The 17,279-nt window shown below is 39.5% G+C and overlaps 1 protein-coding gene across 3 annotated transcripts in view; it reads right to left on the reverse strand.

Annotated features, from left to right (window-relative positions):
- Nucleotides 1-4,317: 4,317 nt before the first annotated feature.
- kat6b (K(lysine) acetyltransferase 6B) overlaps nt 4,318-17,279 on the reverse strand; it is a 186,998-nt gene continuing 174,036 nt past the window's right edge. For all 3 annotated transcript variants that reach the window (XM_051922955.1, XM_051922954.1, XM_051922956.1), the window contains exons 14-17: nt 15,188-15,347; nt 11,834-12,121; nt 10,252-10,546; nt 4,318-8,035 (exon numbers count right to left, since the gene is read on the reverse strand). In XM_051922955.1, coding sequence (XP_051778915.1) covers nt 5,616-8,035; nt 10,252-10,546; nt 11,834-12,121; nt 15,188-15,347 — 3,163 coding nt within the window. In that variant the 3' untranslated portion in view covers nt 4,318-5,615. The remainder of the gene's footprint in view (nt 8,036-10,251; nt 10,547-11,833; nt 12,122-15,187; nt 15,348-17,279) is intronic.

A 17,279-nucleotide genomic window follows, 5' to 3' on the forward strand; every position in this document is an offset into this window, starting at 1 on the left:
CAGGCGCTAAGTAGTCTCCACTTTTCAATGAACATCACTGATGGTTATTAAAAAACGCACAATGCCTTAAAATTCAGCTTTGATCAGTTAACATGAAACCCTTCATTCCTCATTAACTTTAACGCTGACCAAATACTTCTGTAAAAGTACCAAGACTGCAGCACAGCACACCTAGTGGCTCTGACACAGAATCAAAGTCTCCGAGTCGTCCTTTGATTTCTTAGCTTTCAGCCATGGCGGCCCAGTCCTAATATACAATACATTTAAAAAGGCAGACCAAATTCACATTCATGTCACCGTTAGTAGATCACTAAGACAAGGATTATGGATAGTGAGCCATAAGAACAGTTTTTGTCTTATGTCATGTTTGAAATATGCTGAACATTTCTGTAGAATTGATTCATTTTTGCAGTTTTACCTGGGAAGTCTGTTTGCCGTATAGCTCACTGCAAGACTTACAAGGGGACTTGTGTGTCGAGAGCCGAAGCCTTTTGTTTTTGGTTGCTTGGGTAGGACGCTTTAAATAAGCTTAAGTTCATTACTGAGTCCATGGCCCCTTTAACTGATACAACTTAATAACGGAACTGAATTTCCATTTCTAATAGACTGTTGTAAGAATGACGTTGTCAAATAAAGTAACGAAGTATCAAAATCAAACATATTAAGGCCTAAGTTAAAAGACAGCAGGGACAAATTTAGGATGTGTTTTAATGTAAACTTTAGTTTTTATTCTACCAGTTTTAATAACGGAAGAGTACCTCATAAAATAATTGAATATGAAAACTGACACAGCAAAAAATAAAAGTCCATGGCACACAAGCTCATCTGACAGACTGTTCCCACATTTTGGATTAAGAAGTACAAGCGCATAACTTTAGTCTCAAGGCTGAAGAAGAATACCCACTTGAGCATAACTGAATAATAAACGGCCCCAGTACTGGGGCACGCAGCCTTGAGTACGGAGTACACGCTGGTCACAGAGAACGGGAGCCCAGCACAGGAACACTGGGCGTCTGACTGGCACCAATTTATGCTTTCAAAGCCTCATCTCAGACAGACAGCTGGTTTTTTTAAAAGTAGTTTTTGTTTTTAAATTTAAGCGAATACAAGCAGTTGTTGATCTAAACATTGTGCGGTTATCTCAAACAATGCCATGCTAAAGAGAGACCCTGCGCAGTCCGAGTGAACTCACCATTGTCACTGTTAACTGAGTGCCAGCAATACAAATCGGGGAATACTGGCAAGGGGCACTGCTTGTATTACGTTGGTCTCTTCTTCCAACTTGTATACACTACTTTGAGTTTACATGGTATCTGTTAGAGGTGGGGGGGGGTCAGTAATTTTGTCAAAATGTAGATAAATTAACAAAATAAAGGTATGGCGACAAATGAGCACGGCTACTGGATTGGTCTTTTTATCTCGGGCAACTGCTGTGGGGAATTCAATTTAAAGACGACTTACAAAACCTTGTGCATGTTAAAACATGAATTAGTAGGTCAAGCTTAGTGCCTTGTTATGAAACTCGCACTGCTTTTGAGAAATTGTCCATTTTTTTTAAACACAAAACATCGCATCACAAAAGGAAACTGGAAATGTGATTTTATGTTGGTGTATTAATGTCTTAAGGGTAATGTCTGAGATTCCTCGTTTGTGATCTGCATGTAACAAGTGAGCCTGTCCCTTTAAGATTATTCCAAATGTAAAGGGAAATGTCTGTTATGTTGGCACATAAGGTGATGTCGGTGTTCTTTGGACTCTGATCTGTATGTAAGATGCAAGACTACCTATTTAAGCAGATTCACTCAGCGGCCACTGTATTAGGTAGAACTGCTCGTTAACACAAATATCTAATCAGCCAATCGCAAAACAGCAACTCAACGCATTTAGGCCTGGAGTCGCTGTTGAGGCGACCTGCTGAAGTCCAAACGAGCACCAGAATGGGGAAGATCAGCGATTCAAGTGACTTTGAATGTAGCCTGGTTGTTGGTGCCAGGTGGGCTGCTCTGACTATTTCACAAACTGCTGTTCTATTGGGATTTTCACACACAACCATCTCTAAGGTTTACAGGGAATGGTCCAAAAAGGTGAAAATGTCCAGTGAAGGGCAGTTCTCTGGCCAAAAATGCCTTGATGATGCCAGGGGTCAGAGGAGAATTGTCAGGCGGGTTTGAGCTGATAGAAAGGCAACAAGTAACTCAAATAACAACTCGTTACAACTGAAGAATGCAAAAGAGAACCTCTGAATGCACGACACGTCAAACCTTGAAACAGATGGGTTACAACAGCAGACCACCACACCGAGTGCCCACTCCTGTAAAATAAGAACAGGCAACGGAGGCTACAATTCACACAGGCTCACCAAAATTGGGCAACAGAAGATTAGAAAAATGTCACCTGGTCTGATGAGGCGCGATTTCTGCTGTGACATTAGGATGTTGGGGTCAGAATTTGGCATCAGTAACATTAAAGTATGGATCCTTTCTGCCTTGTATTAACTGTTCAGGCTGGTGCTGGTGGTATGATGGTGCGAGGCATATTTTCTTGGCACACTTTGGGCCTCTTGTTACCCAATTGAGCACTGTTTAAATGCCACAGCCTACCCGAGTATTGTTGCTAACCATGTCCATCCCTTTATGACTGCAGTGTACCCATTCTGATGGCTACTTCCAGCAGGTTAACGTGCCATGTCACAAAGCTCAAATCATCTCAAACTGTTTTTTAAACATGAATGAGTTCACTGCACTCAAATGGCCTCCACAGTCTCCAGATCTCAATCCAATAGAGCACCTTTAGGATGTGATGGAACGGGAGATTTGCAGCATGGATCAGCAGCAAGTGTGTGATCCTATCATGTCAATATGGACCAAAATCCCTGAGGAATGTTTCCAGGACCATGCTGAACCTATGTCATGAGGAATTACCGCAGGCAAAAGGGGGTCCAACCTGGTACAAGAAGATGTACCTAATGAAGTGGCCAGCGAGTGTATTATTAAAAAGACCAGTAATGGCGCACATACATTTGACTTGAGTATTCCTAGTTTTCCTCCTCTTTCTCTGTACGTTTAGCATTTGTTTGCTCAGAGGTTGATGCGCTTGCTGCTTCCTGAGCAGCTCTCGTTTTCTCCACCCTAGCGGCCCACTTCTCTTCTTTCGTCAGCATCTTTTCATGTTAAAACTGATTAAGTCAGCGTTTGTGTATAATTACTTGGTATGTTTTTTCTTTAATTTTTCACTTGGCACTTAGGTCTTCAATCTGCCTCAAGAATGATTTAAGATTTGAAGAGGTAGAGGTAGTGACGGCGAAGGTGGCAGGGATGAGAACGGCACCTGTACGCATGTACCCCTCGGCCGTCCTGCTGGCTGCTACCGAGAGTTGATTCTACAATAAATTAAAAATAAAAAGAGGAATAGAATAACCCTGGAGGTCAACCATCACCCTGAAAGCGGATAGACGATGTCACGTAGTATGTGTGTACCAAATTTCAGGTCAATTGGTCAAACGGTTTGCTAGCTACAAGTGATTTAAAATCCTGGACAGACAAACGCACAGCCATGGTGGCGTATTATATATAAAGATATCCTTTATCTTTCAAGTAAATAAAATTACACTTTAGTTTAGGTACTGCAAAAAAAAACCCATCTCTTACTCATTTACTCGTACGTAACAAGACCTTCTAAAAGGCTTCTTTTGGCGACCATAACCCTCACAAAGCCTCAGTGAAGCGACTCTTCATCTGTGTGATGCGGCCTACTAAAAGGACTTCACTTTGGAGCGGTCAGACGTCGCTTACGTGACACGTCTCCCTCTTGACATCACATACTTCATCATAAGACCCGTGTGTTCATAAGTCAATTCACCGGCACATCAAATGTCACACTGCACAGGTATGAACAGCCTGGTGCTTTATAAACAGAATTACGAGAAGAAAAAAAAAACCCCTTTGTTAACGTCTGGTTGCGTGACAGTAAATGAGCGAGAGCTGCGAGTTTGCCGTACCCAAACTAAAGAGTTACCAGCCGCGTGTGTTTGCAGCACCTCACTGACGGTCGGCAAGTTTTTGTCCTGCAACCTGAAACAGCAGCATGTGTGGCCATAAGAGACAAGATGGGGACCGCTGCTAAAACAGATTTAGATTTCAGTTTTAAGACTGAATGTTACCATCTAACAAATCCGTATTAACATTGATTTTTATAAAGTCTTACACTAGCATTAAACTGAGGCACACCTCCTCTCTGCACACGTATACCAGAAGGCTAAGAAACTGCAGTGCGTAAAAAAGACACTAAACACATGGACCGCAGATTGCAATGACACAATAATGGCTCATCATAATTTATTTTGTTTGTTAAAATGTACAGCATTTCTTTTTAAGGTTTGATTTTTTTTTTTTCTTTTTTTAGTGACTGACTAAAAAGAACTGATAAATACAAGACTCTCGTTCTGTCCTATTTTGTACACTTACCCAGGTTTTCCTTTCATTCCTAACAGTCATTCTGTACAAGTACAAAGGCTACAAAAAAGCAATATAAACAGACACAAATACAATTTGCTTTTTACATGCGATTTGTTAGCTTAGCTTGGTCTATTCACAGGCTACAGCTCTATATTTCTGTAAAATATATTTCCAACATTTTATAAAGATAGAAAAATCTACAGATGGAATGAAAGTGTAAGGTTAAAGGCATTTTGATAAAATAACTTAATGCTTTCCAAATTCTGCCGTGTTTTTGGAGCTGTTCTTTGACGTGTTTCAGAAGTGTGCTGGTACAAACACAGATAATATGCTTCATTATTTAGACAGAAATCAATTTTCTTTTCTTTTTTTTTTTTTTTTATATAAAACAGAAAGCTGCCTTATTTCAGGAAATCTGTTACAAAAAAGTACTGAATTACACATTTCGCAATAAAACCTTTCAAACGTAATGACTGAAACAGGACTAAGTTATACAATTTTTACAATCTTAGATTTAACAAAAATATAGTTTCATCTCACTCCCGTTGAAGGGAAAAACCTAATCAAGGCAAAGTATGTATAAAATGGCTTGCTATTAAGTACAACACTTGTACAGTACTACCTTATGCACTGTCACTAACAAAGACTTTATAGCATGCTAAGTGACACCATACTGGGAAAATACAATAACTTAAATGATACAGCATAAAGGCAGAAGAGTGGAACACAAATTCAACATTGGTGAACTTATTAAAAGAGCACAACGTCCCAAACCGCATTTTGATAGCAGGCACATTAAATAGCTCCATTAGCCAGACAAAGTAGTCCAATCATGAAGCATCCATTTTAAAAATCCTTATAACTTAGGCTGCATTCATGACTTGATTAAAATACTTTAGAAAAGTCATCTTCAGTTTTGATTACGTAAGGCTTTTCATAAAAGAAAAATATTATCCAAACAACGCAACTTTTTTTGCATTCACACCAAGTGCTGGTTTTAAATAAAACAAAGACGAACAAAAAAAAACAAAAAAAAAAACACAAAACACACACACACACAGAGGGCATAGTGAGCTAGTATGCACTTATAAATACAAAGAAAGAAAGAAAGAAAGAAAGAAAGAAAGAAAGAAAGAAAGAAAGAAAGGAGACCGACTACTACTATCGCCTCATGAATGAGCCGTTCAAAGACTGTTTGGACATGCCAGTGTTCATGTAGCTATGATGACTGGCTGGCGAGTACATCATGTTGCTGTGTGGTGGCCCCTGCATTGGCTGTTGTGGATATGGCTGAGCTCCCATCATTCCCATCTGCATAGGATATTGTGCCGACTGATTCATATAGGCATGATTTCCATGATAACTCGTATTCATCATTGGCTGAGACATCCGATACCCATTCATAGCATTCAGAGTGTTCATATTCATGTTCATCGAGTTGACATTGTATGCTGGAGCAGGCATTAGATTCACCCCCATGTTCATTCGTGGCATGGCTAATGTTCTCGCAGGTGTTTGCATGGCTACTGTTTGGGAAGCACGCCCATAAAACTGTTGCTGATGGGGTGCAGACTTGCCACGCATTGCCACGTGGCTCTTGACGGGCATCTGTGTCTGGAGTCTCTGGGCGGGAGGTATCCCCACATTTGGGGAAGCCATGTTTCGTTGTAGTAACGGTGGGGGGAGGTTCAAAGGTGGTGGTGTCAGGTTGGGAGGGGGCGTCATTGTGGATTGTGCCTGGGGTCCTCCAGGCACAGAATGTGGGGACTGAGATAAAGAGGCAAGTCCTGTGTTACTCAGCTGTGAAGACAGAGATACACTGTTTGCATAGGACGTGACAGAGGCTGAATGATTATAAGGCAATGGATGGTCCATAAGGGTGTTAGTCAGTTGCTGCAGTTTTGCTAAGCTAAAAGTAGCAGAGGGCTGTGGGTAATGGCCACCTCCATAGTCACTCTGGCCCATCCTTTCATAGATTCCAATATTTGGATTGCCAGATTCAGAAACTTCTGTCAACTGCATGGGTGGGGAAAAGTTGGTCGCCATGCTACACTGAGACATTTGCTGTTGCTGGTTGCTGGGTGGTCTTTCAACAACACATCCCTGGGGAGATTTGACGCTGCAGTTCTGAGGAGAGTTGATACTGTTCTGTTGCATCATGCTACAGCTCCCGTTGATATTAGCGATCTGTTGTGTCACGGCACAACTGCTCTGAGTAAGGCTACTGGAGGAGATCGTATTATATGAGCAGCTGCTCTGTGAAGAATTATTCCCACAAATGCTCCCTCCTAAAGTTGAATCATAGCTACTAGGATTTTCATAATTTTCCGTTGTGCTTTCGATGCTGCCAAGGTCACTAAATCCACTATCGACGACTTGCTGCGAGTGGTCTGAAACTGAAGGAACATCCATCATGGGACTGGTTTCCATGTTTTGTAAGGATGGCACAGATATGGCACTATGATCCGGGCTAATTTGAGTATAGCTGTTTTCTAGCACAGAGACCGCTGGACTATTTACAGAACGAACTGATTGACTAGGATGAGAATGAACTGATGAAATTGGACTACTGTGATCTGACTGTTGACAGTCATCCATTATGGTCATCTGAGGGCTATGATCTGCATGTGTATAACTCTGCAAGCTCCTACAGGCCTCCTGGGTCTCCACACAATCCTGAAAGTTGTCCTCATGTTCATTATTTTCCTGGGTAAGAGACTGTACTGCCTGCACAGTCTCATTATCTATTTCTGCACAAACTGAATGCACATCTTTCATTTTAGAATTGTGTTCCTCTTCCTTTTCATGAAGGTGATGGCTATTTTCATCATCAGACTCTGAATCAGAAACAATCTCATGGTCATCATCATCCACTTCCATGTCTCTCCTGTTACCACTGCTGCTATCATCATCATCATCATCATCGTTTTCTACTGCAGTATTCAAATCAAAACAGGGTTCCTGACATTCGGTGGGTTCTGTCAGAACCTCAGGTGCACTTTCTTCCTTCTCTAGCTCTGTTGAGTCCACGTGGCTGTCATCTTCATCATCAGCATCATGATCTTCATTTTGCACAGGTTCTTCTTCCTCTTCATCTTCATCGTCATGTTCATGAGCCTGCGAAATATCTTCATCCGTTTTATCGGAGTGGTTTTCACCTTGGTTCTCATCTACTTGGTCAAGACTTTCTAAACATTCATCACTACTATCAGAATTATCTTCACTTCTTGATTTCTCTTCAACCATTTTTGGATGCAACTCATCTGGACTTGCAGGTTCTGAAAGCGGTTGTCCAAGATCCGTCACACTTAGGTCACTTTCTTTGAGGCTACCATCTACTTCTGTAACAGATGATATTTTATCCAAATCTTCCTTTTGTTCTTCTGTCAAGACCTGGTTGGCTTCCATTGGTGTTTCAGGTGGAGTGTACAAGTTCAGTTTAAAACCAGTTTTCCTTTCCTTTTTACGTCTCCACTTCGGTGGACCACGCTTAACTCCCTTTGGCCAGCCCTTCTTGCGTTTCACAGGCTCAGGATTGTCTTCAATGCTCCCTTTTAACATACTTCCAATAGAAGTAACATCTATATTAAAAGAAAAAAAAAAACATTACTAATAGTCAGTTTCAGAATGCGTCTCATTAAACCTGATACAGAGATGTTAAATATTGCCATTTTAATTTTGACCTTGGCGGCTACTGTAGTAAAAGCTAACTGTTTGAGTTTTTCCTCGTTTCCATTTAAAAAGGCAGGCCGGCTGTGTGACAGCACAATGGTTAAGTGATGCTGCCCCTCCGCTCCTGTACCCTAATTAGAGGACTGGCTGTGGCGATTTCCCCGTGAGGTTTATGTGCTCACCCTATGCTTTGTAACCCTTCACACAATACAAACACACTCTCCAGCTGACGTGCACCACTAAACTGGCCTGGTATGAGATGTGCCCAGAGGTAGACTAATGCTCTCATCCAAGCTTAATTTCTACTGTGGATCAACGGCTACCAAGTTAGGCTTTGGCTCTGTAAATCTGCCAACACAGATGCAATCTGTCATGTGAAATAAAGAGAAGAACAGCTTAATTATCTAGCCATTTTTTTAAATCCAGCTATTTTTTCAGATGGGGCCTGCCTACCTTGTGGTACCAGAGGACCTCACTGACTGGTGCTATTGCTGCTATTTCTAACAGAACCTACACTGACACTGCTCTCACGAGTTAACTTTTCAGACTAAAAGGAATATCTGTATAGATCTTTTTTTTTTTATAAATCAAAGGATTTCAGGAACACTGTATATATGTTTATAAATTTTTAGCTGTAGTATGAATTTGTCATCTGAATAAACACATGTTGAAAATATAGACATTAAAAATAAGGGGGGTTTAATCACTGCACTTCTTTGCTTGCCCTGCTTTACCGTCTCGGCCAATTTCAGATCATCTCTAAGTGAACTGCTCTCATCTCGGCAGGAGCAGAGCTGAGATGGGACAACAGAGCAAATGCAAGCTACTGTGAAAATGATCCTTTAAGTATGCAAAAATTGTGGCCTAAGGCGCCACTTACAGATGGTTCAATCCTGTGTAAATGTCTTATGCCACCCAGCAAAAATATCTTTAAAGCTAGTTATTTTAGCAGTGCATGATTATTTAATACAAGAAGAAAATCATAAAATACAAATAAACTGAAGTCTGTTTTTAAAACAAGTCAATATTTTTAGTGGTATCCTTTTAATGAAAGCTGAAGAAATCTCTTTTGGTACAATGCTGTATAACTTGTTTCAAGTTTTCTTGTGGTAAATTCTGCTGACTTTTCTCTGCAAACGATCCCACAAAGCTTTAGTGATGTGGCGCTCACTACTGTAGTGTGCTTGGGGAGATCATAACACAGAAACATTTTAAGTTTTTACAAATAAACTGTTACTGAAAAGTTCAGCATAATTTCTCAGTAGTCCTCATCCTGTACCACTGGCTGTACTTCACCCACAGACCAGGACAGCGTCACCACTGCCCTGTACAGAAGACTGCCGATTGGCATCAATGTACTTTTCACCAGTTCTCCTTGTGATAAACTGGCGTCTTTGTGAACCAAAACGTTCACATTTGGACTCTTTGCTTTGCACATGTTGTTGCTGCCACTGACTATGTTCTTGATGATGTAAAACTATGATTTGATCTCTGTCAGAGTGCTTTGGCTTAGCTAATTTCTAAAACCTATTCAAAGAGACCCAAGTTCCAGGGGTTGTCATCACATACACCAATTTAACTGTCAGGTTTTACTTGTCAGGCAGTCACTTTCTAAATGGCTTTATCCTGAACAGGGTTGCAGGTGGTGCTGGAGCCTATCCCAGGTAGCAAAGGGTGCAAGGCAGGAAAAACCCTGGACAGGTTGCCAGTCCATTGCAGGGCGAATACACACACACACACTCACCACAACCCACCCACAAGGGTCAATTTACTATTGTCAACCCACCTAACTTGCAAAAAAACCTACACAGACATGGGGAGAACGTGCAAACTCCATGCAGGAAGGACCCAAGACACAAGTCCTGGTCTCCTCCTTACTGCGAGGCAGCAGCTACCATTCCTAAGTAACTTATTTAAAAATAAATGTGTGGCTTAAGAGCGGTTTTTTTTTGCACACTTACAAAAACACAAACGATACCATAAATAATTTGGCAACGCTTGAATGTATACATTTTTAACAATTCTACTTTTTAACAATATAACCATGTTGAAAATTTTTGGTATACTTTTTTTTTGTAATATTTATTCATTATACAAGTATAATAAGTAAAAAAAAGATGCATACCTTTACTGTGCATCTCCTCTGCAATAGCTTTTCTGCAGTTATGATTGTCAAGCTGTTCAGTTTTAACATGTTTCTGCCGGTCATGACGATTGACCATTCTCTTAACACATGGCTCATCTTCATCTTCCCCATCCATCTTGCAGTTTGGTTCTAAAAGTGGCATTGGTCTTTCTTCATCGGAGTTTTCAAATGGCTCATTCAACACCTCAGTTGTTTCTGATATTGTTTCTGTGGTGACACTGCTATTGCCATGTCTGCGTTTACGACCTCTTTTTCGTCTGAGTAACACTGGCCTCTGAAACATACAATTACAATAATAGTTAGAACACAATATATTAGCATTTAGCAAAAAACAACAAACATTTTCAAACCCCAGTAATCCAACTGAGGATCACAGGGACTGGAGCAGCGCTGCACTCCATTGCAGGGCACAGTCACAATTTATAAAAGCTATCGCCACCAGTGTCATTATATTTTATCAGTTTAATGCCTGTTTGATCTTCTTACGTTAAAAAGTCTAAACCAAACAATTTTATAAGAATATGATTAAGTTTGTGTTTCACTTGTTCACCGAAACTCACAGTCAATAAAGAATTTAACATACAGTATATAAACTGTTTGAGGTGAAGCGGAAAATAATGTATATGTCATCCTTAACCCTTCTAAACACTTGTTTGTAGCCAACTTTAAAAGAAAATAGACACGGTGGGTATACAATGGCATGTGTAAACACATTTTGATAGTGATTTGAGAGCGTTAATAAAATTTACCTTGATAAAATATATATCCACTGTGTTTAAAACAAACCTGTTCTCTGGAGAACAGTTCAAAGTTTGGAACCTCACTAATATGAGAATAATACGAGTAACACAATGTTCATATTGTGATATTCAATATGAACGTTACTATTTGTGAGAGCCCAACTACAAATGACATCCACTTAATTACAAAAAGTCAAAGCAGGAGCTGAACCCCGTTATCTAGAACCTGCAATCCGCCTACAGACCAAGACGGCCCTAATCCAGACACTCCTCTCCCCCAAACCCCAAGTGGGGGGCAGCTTTCAACTGTAGAAGTAGATCACAAGTATCCCAGCTTCTCCTATGCCACTATTAGAGAAGGAGCAATATTTTGAGGTAAATGATCAGATTAACTTAAAAAAAAAAAAAAAAAAAGTAAATGATATGAAAAAATGAACTGCTCACAAGTTACAGAACTACTTTTTGCTGAGTGCAGCCACACAATAAGATGAAGAGCAGTATGAAACTCACAAGTATCAGCTGGGATTAGGAGACCCCGATGTGTTTGTGTAGTGAAGCCAATACTGTAAACAGGCACAAGGGGGCAGTATTTCACAAGCCAACATCAAGAGAGGAGCTGAAAGGTCATGTGCAGTGTCATGCCGCACCGTCTACATAAAAACATTCATTTAAATTTCAAAGTTGTGCTGCAGCTTAAGCTACCACTGAAGCAACACATTTTTCTCATCCAGCTTTTAATGCATTTGGCCTGCAGAAGAAAACACATCAAAATAATGTTTTACTATTTCTTGCATCTTTTTTAAATTCTACACACTATATACCTTTCTCTTTATGTTTAGCACTCCCTGTGCTTTTGTAAGGACAGGAGGAGAAGCTGGTTGGGCATCAGACTCCTCCTCTTCCTCTTCTTCATCCTCATTTTCATTCTCACTGCATTCTTTTGACTGTATGGTTGACCATTCTGGAATTGTGGGAAGGCACTCGGAAGATCGTGTTAATGAATTTTTACAAGTCATTTTTGTAGATGCCAGTCTGCTGTTTAGTTTCACATTAAATGCTTCCTGTTCTTCTTTTTCCCAGCAAGTTGCCTGTTCCATTAATCGCTCAGCCTGTACAATAAAGCAGGAATAAAAATGTCAAAAGCATTTTCATTATTAAACCAATGTGTTACGCTGGACGTTATGATTACTAAAAGAGTAGATGAACTGAGAGAATGCCATCTGATTAGTACTTGGTCTCACTGCAGCAGTTAAGATATACAGCCACAGAAGATTACATTTCATGGAATATTTAGTGTGATTAATAATGCAGTGAACTGAGGTCATTTTGCACTAAATTACATGCCTGCTGACAATCATTATAACACGCTAGTTAATTAACACAGTTTAGGCAAAATTAATTACAAAAACGCTTCAGTTTTCCTAAAACAATTTTTTCTTTAAAAATGTATAGAATACATTTTCAACAAACGCCAGATGTAAAGGATTACCTATACACACAAAACAATTAAATGTGTTAGCAATGTTTTCTTATAAAGAAAACCCAATAAACAGCACACATTACTTCAATTGTAAAGATTAGTCGAGTCCATCTAGAAGTATGAAGTGTGCACAGACGGTCATTTCTTTTAATTTAAATGTTTTCAGAAAGACAGCATTCTGGCTGCAGGAGATTTTTGAGACACCAGGTAAATAATCACAAATCAACACAAATTAGATAAGTTGATTAGTCAAAATGCTTCAACATCGTTATCTAGACTCTTTCAATGAAAAACAACATACCTATATAAACTAACCAAGCTGAGTATTAAATTATGATATACTAGTATCCTAAATACTATTTTTCTCAAAATAAAGTTGTGCATTACATCAAAATGTCACTAATAAAGAATGAGTGAGGGACTCATCAATAGGAACAGTGGGAGGAAATCACTTCTGGTGTTCATGTCCCTAGACAATCCCTTTCAAATCCCAGAAGTGGTTCTGCATACACCCCTTCAAACAGGCACTGTGTTTATCTGTCAATAGTTTGTATGCTGTACTACACTTTCTCATTTCATATTCTATCTTCATTCTCTCTTGTATTCTGTGTTATCCTGGTTATGTTGCACAAATACCATCAAGACAAATTCCTAGTACACATTAGTGTACCTGGCCAATAAACGCAGATGTACAAAAGCAGCTCTAAAGTCAACACCTCTCTACTCAGTAATGCTCTTCTGAGGGAGACACAGGCTCCACCATGTATGAAGTTACAGGTGAGATGGGAAGAGTTGGAACAGTATTGTGTCACATACCATATTATTCTATTTATGTATTTATTTTTTTAAGTTGGATATACTTTTGTTAATTCCCGGTTGGGGGAACTGTCTTTTCGCATGACCTTTTAGAGGTCAGAGTTCAGGGCTGGCCATTGCACAGTGCCCCTGGTGCAATTTTTCAGGTTCAGGGCCTTGATTCCTGGGCCCAGTGGGGTAGAATCCTTTCTGGTACTAATGAGATTTGAACCATCAACCTTCCAGATACCAGTGCAGATCCTTAGCCACAGCGCCACCACTCATCTCCCTTTTCCTTGGGGTAACGTGACCCGAGGTCACTGGAATAGCAAGATAACTACAGCAAGGGTGGAGTGGATGTCACTTCTTGCTCCTCAAATACTCTAGCTCTCTCTTGTTCATTGCAAAGGGTAGTCGTGGAGCATGAGTGTTATTACGCTGAATGTGCGTTAAATGAGACAACAAAAGTTGGAGGAGCACATCTTCTACCTTATCGTGTACAAACAAGGCATGCAGAATTTAAAAATGGTACATTATTTTCCTCCTTTGTCTTTCTGCCTGTGTGTATAAAGCTGAGACCGCCCAAGTTTAATTCATGGACTACTGTATATACATATGCAATTACACAAGGTTAGTGTGTATATTCACAGTTATACACATACTATTTTAAAATCAAACGTGATTTGCACAGAGAATCTGAAATCCAAGTTGTGTCAAGTACAAAGAACAAACTGAGAAGTTCACTGATGCACTACAGTTTTGGCTCTTTAAATCATTACCTATGGAAAACTAAAATAACTGTCTGAAACAGCTAGCACTATGTTTAAGACAAAATGTACATCTTCAATTTTACGATCAAAGTTAACATCAGAAGTCTAACGCAAGTACAGTGGAACCTCGAGATAGGATCACCTCTGTATACGAGAAATTCAAAATACGAGGAAAGTATGAGCGAAAAATTCAGATCTAAATACGAGCATTGGCTCGCGTAACGAGCCACGAGCCAGGCTGTGGGTATAGCTCGCGGCTTAGCAAGGGGGCGTGGTAGCAGGTGCGAGCCGCGATCTGCGGTGTCTGCGTTTCTCACTTAAGTGCACAGGTGGGAAACTGCCCACATCCATGATTGTTCCTGTGGCTGATGGGCTGCAGCTGCCATGTCCTCCCCGCATATATAGAGAAGCGCGAGCCGGTTAAGGGGGAGAAAAAGTAAAAGAAAAGAGAGGAGAGAGCGCGCGCACAAGCAGGCAGGCAGGCAGGCGGGCGGGCGAGCGAGTGAGTGCAGGCTCGCGTGTAGCTGAACAGTGAGCTGAACAGGCGAGCCAAACAGCTGAAGCAGGACGGTGTAGAGAAGGTCAGCTGCATTAAGAGTGTCTCGCCTGTTGCAGAGCCCGCAGGCGAGACGCTAACAGAGAAGAAGCACCGGGGATTGTCATCTGTTTTTTAAAGACGGCATCCTTTTGACGTTTTAAATTCGTGTTAAAGGATTGTTATTCTTGTGTATTTTAAACCTCCACTTCACAACTGTTTTAAGGATTATTTATTTAAAGATTTATTGAATGCTCTACTGCACTTTGGACACCTGTTTTGATTCTTTTAATAATCAGTTATATTATTTACCAGTGTTATTTATTAAAGGTAGACTACAGTATATATAATTTATCAGTGTTATTTGTTAGGAAAATTGATTTTTATGTTAATATATTTGGGGTGCAGAACGGATTAACTGGATTTCCATTATTTTCAATGGGGACGTTTGTTCTAGATACGAGAAATTCGCTATACAAGCTCAGTGCTGGAACGAATTAAACTCGTATCTAGAGGTTCCACTGTACAAAAATATTACCCGTTCTTCATGAGGCAAGCAAGACACCTTAACTCAAGGACAGCAAATGCCACATACCTCCATTTCAGCCTCTCGTTCTTCTTCAGACAAAGCAGCATTGCACGGTGCTATTGAAGTCCACTGGAGGCTGTCAGGATCTACTGTATTTACCCGGGGATTAGCTTTTAGCCTCTCCATGTGTTTTTGGATTAGTTTCTCTCTTCTAATAATTACAAACCTAAAAATGAGTGTGAATAAAGGTGTAATTTAGCAGGGTTTTGGTAAAAAACAAAAAGACCAAAATATGCTACTACGACAACCTTTACTGACCTTATCACTAACAGTATAAGTGATGCACTCTGGAAAAACTTAAATACTATAAAATAAGTTTTTATTCTACAAGAAGCAAAGTAAAACATTATCTAGTTTCAATTCTTATGCACGTAGGCACATCATAATTTCAACTCATTTTCTTTATCTGGTTTCTATACCTAAATTATATCTGAAATAAACTGAACTATTAAAGGTCTCATTTTCACATCTTCATTTGACACATACTATATATGGAACTTGGAGCAGTTCATTTTATTTATTTAGATAGGAATACCACAAACTGGCGCAGTCTGATGAAGAATTCCTAATATTCCCGAGACTAAAATTAACATAACAAATCACTTGACTCAAATCTAAACTTGTAATTTTACAGTAAAACACACACCTAAATGTCATAAATGTATCAGAAGAAAAACAAAGCAAAAACAGAATAAATCCCACAAATTTTATTCAGGAGCCTCAGAAAGCGTTGGTATTGCGGCTGCTTGCATGAATTGCACAGGAGTAATATTAATGACAATTAATAATAATAATTCATTACATTTATATAGCGCTTTTCTCAGTACTCAAAGCGCTATCCACACAGGGAGGAACCGAGAAGCGAACCCACAATCTTCCACAGTCTCCTTACTGCAAAGCAGCAGCACTACCACTGTGCCACCTGTGAGGACGTGTTAGAAGGAAGGAACAGCAAGCCTAAAGTTGGCATGCAGAAATCAGGCAATGTTCTTGTGCAAGGGTAATAGCAAGATTAAATAATCAAAAAACATTTACATACATCTCTGTCTGACATCATACATGGCTAAAAATTATACATCCTAGGATTTCCAGGTATCAAAAAAAATTGTTGTGGACAATACATTTGTTTAAATAACTTGTAGCCAATTACAACCAATGGGAATGAGATTATTTCATTTCAACCAAAATTTATTGGTTTTTACTGACATTTTAAAAGAGCTTTTTGGTTGCTTTATTTTTATCCCAAAAGTTTCTACACACTATAAATGACCATAGAGACTACAATGGTGAAGAGATGAACCACCAGAAATGCTGCTTCTTCAAACAATTTAGCCTGAGGAAACAAGGTAGGGAGCTATTTTCAAAGACAAAATGACATACCAAGTAATTTTTTTTTTTTTTTAAATATATTTAAACATTTTACCTCTAAAAACCGAAAAATGCCGATGACGTCTTTTTAAGAAGAGTATGCCACAACCGGTAGAAAAGGCAGGAAAAGACTATATATTGTACTTTTAAAACTTCTCTGAGTAACCACACTTTACTGACAGGCTGAAAAGTTGTCTACTGTCCTTTGCAATGTCGCAAAACTATGAAAACCAATTGTTCTTGTCTACAGATTACTTCTTTAGCCAGCTTGCATTTCAAAGCATCTCTGTATGTACAGTATAGGCAAAGAATTTGTCACCATATTGAATATTTTTCATAGTGACTGGGGATGGTAAACTACAGTCTACTGGCTGCACACAGCCTATGGGCAACTCGTAGAATATCCAACATGAGGTGATGATGCTACAGCTATCTAGTGTAGCAAATTACCACGTGGTGTCATCCAAAAATAATTTAAGCTTTAACTATATGAATAGGAAACAGTTGGTAGTGCTGCACACATAAGTATGCAATTTTTACCTACTTGCTTGTTTCTGTTCAGCATGTGTGTTTGTGATTTTTATCAGAAATGGAACTGCTTATTAGCACCCCTGAAAGCAAAATGTCAGAGGAGTGACTCAGAGACTGCACCAAATCAGTATAAATTTGAAATGAGGACATTACAAGGTTTTCCATGTAAACCGAAATGTATTATTATTACTGTATTTCA

Source organism: Erpetoichthys calabaricus, chromosome 2 (genome assembly GCF_900747795.2).
Source record: "Erpetoichthys calabaricus chromosome 2, fErpCal1.3, whole genome shotgun sequence".
Taxonomy (NCBI): Eukaryota; Metazoa; Chordata; class Cladistia; order Polypteriformes; family Polypteridae; genus Erpetoichthys; species Erpetoichthys calabaricus.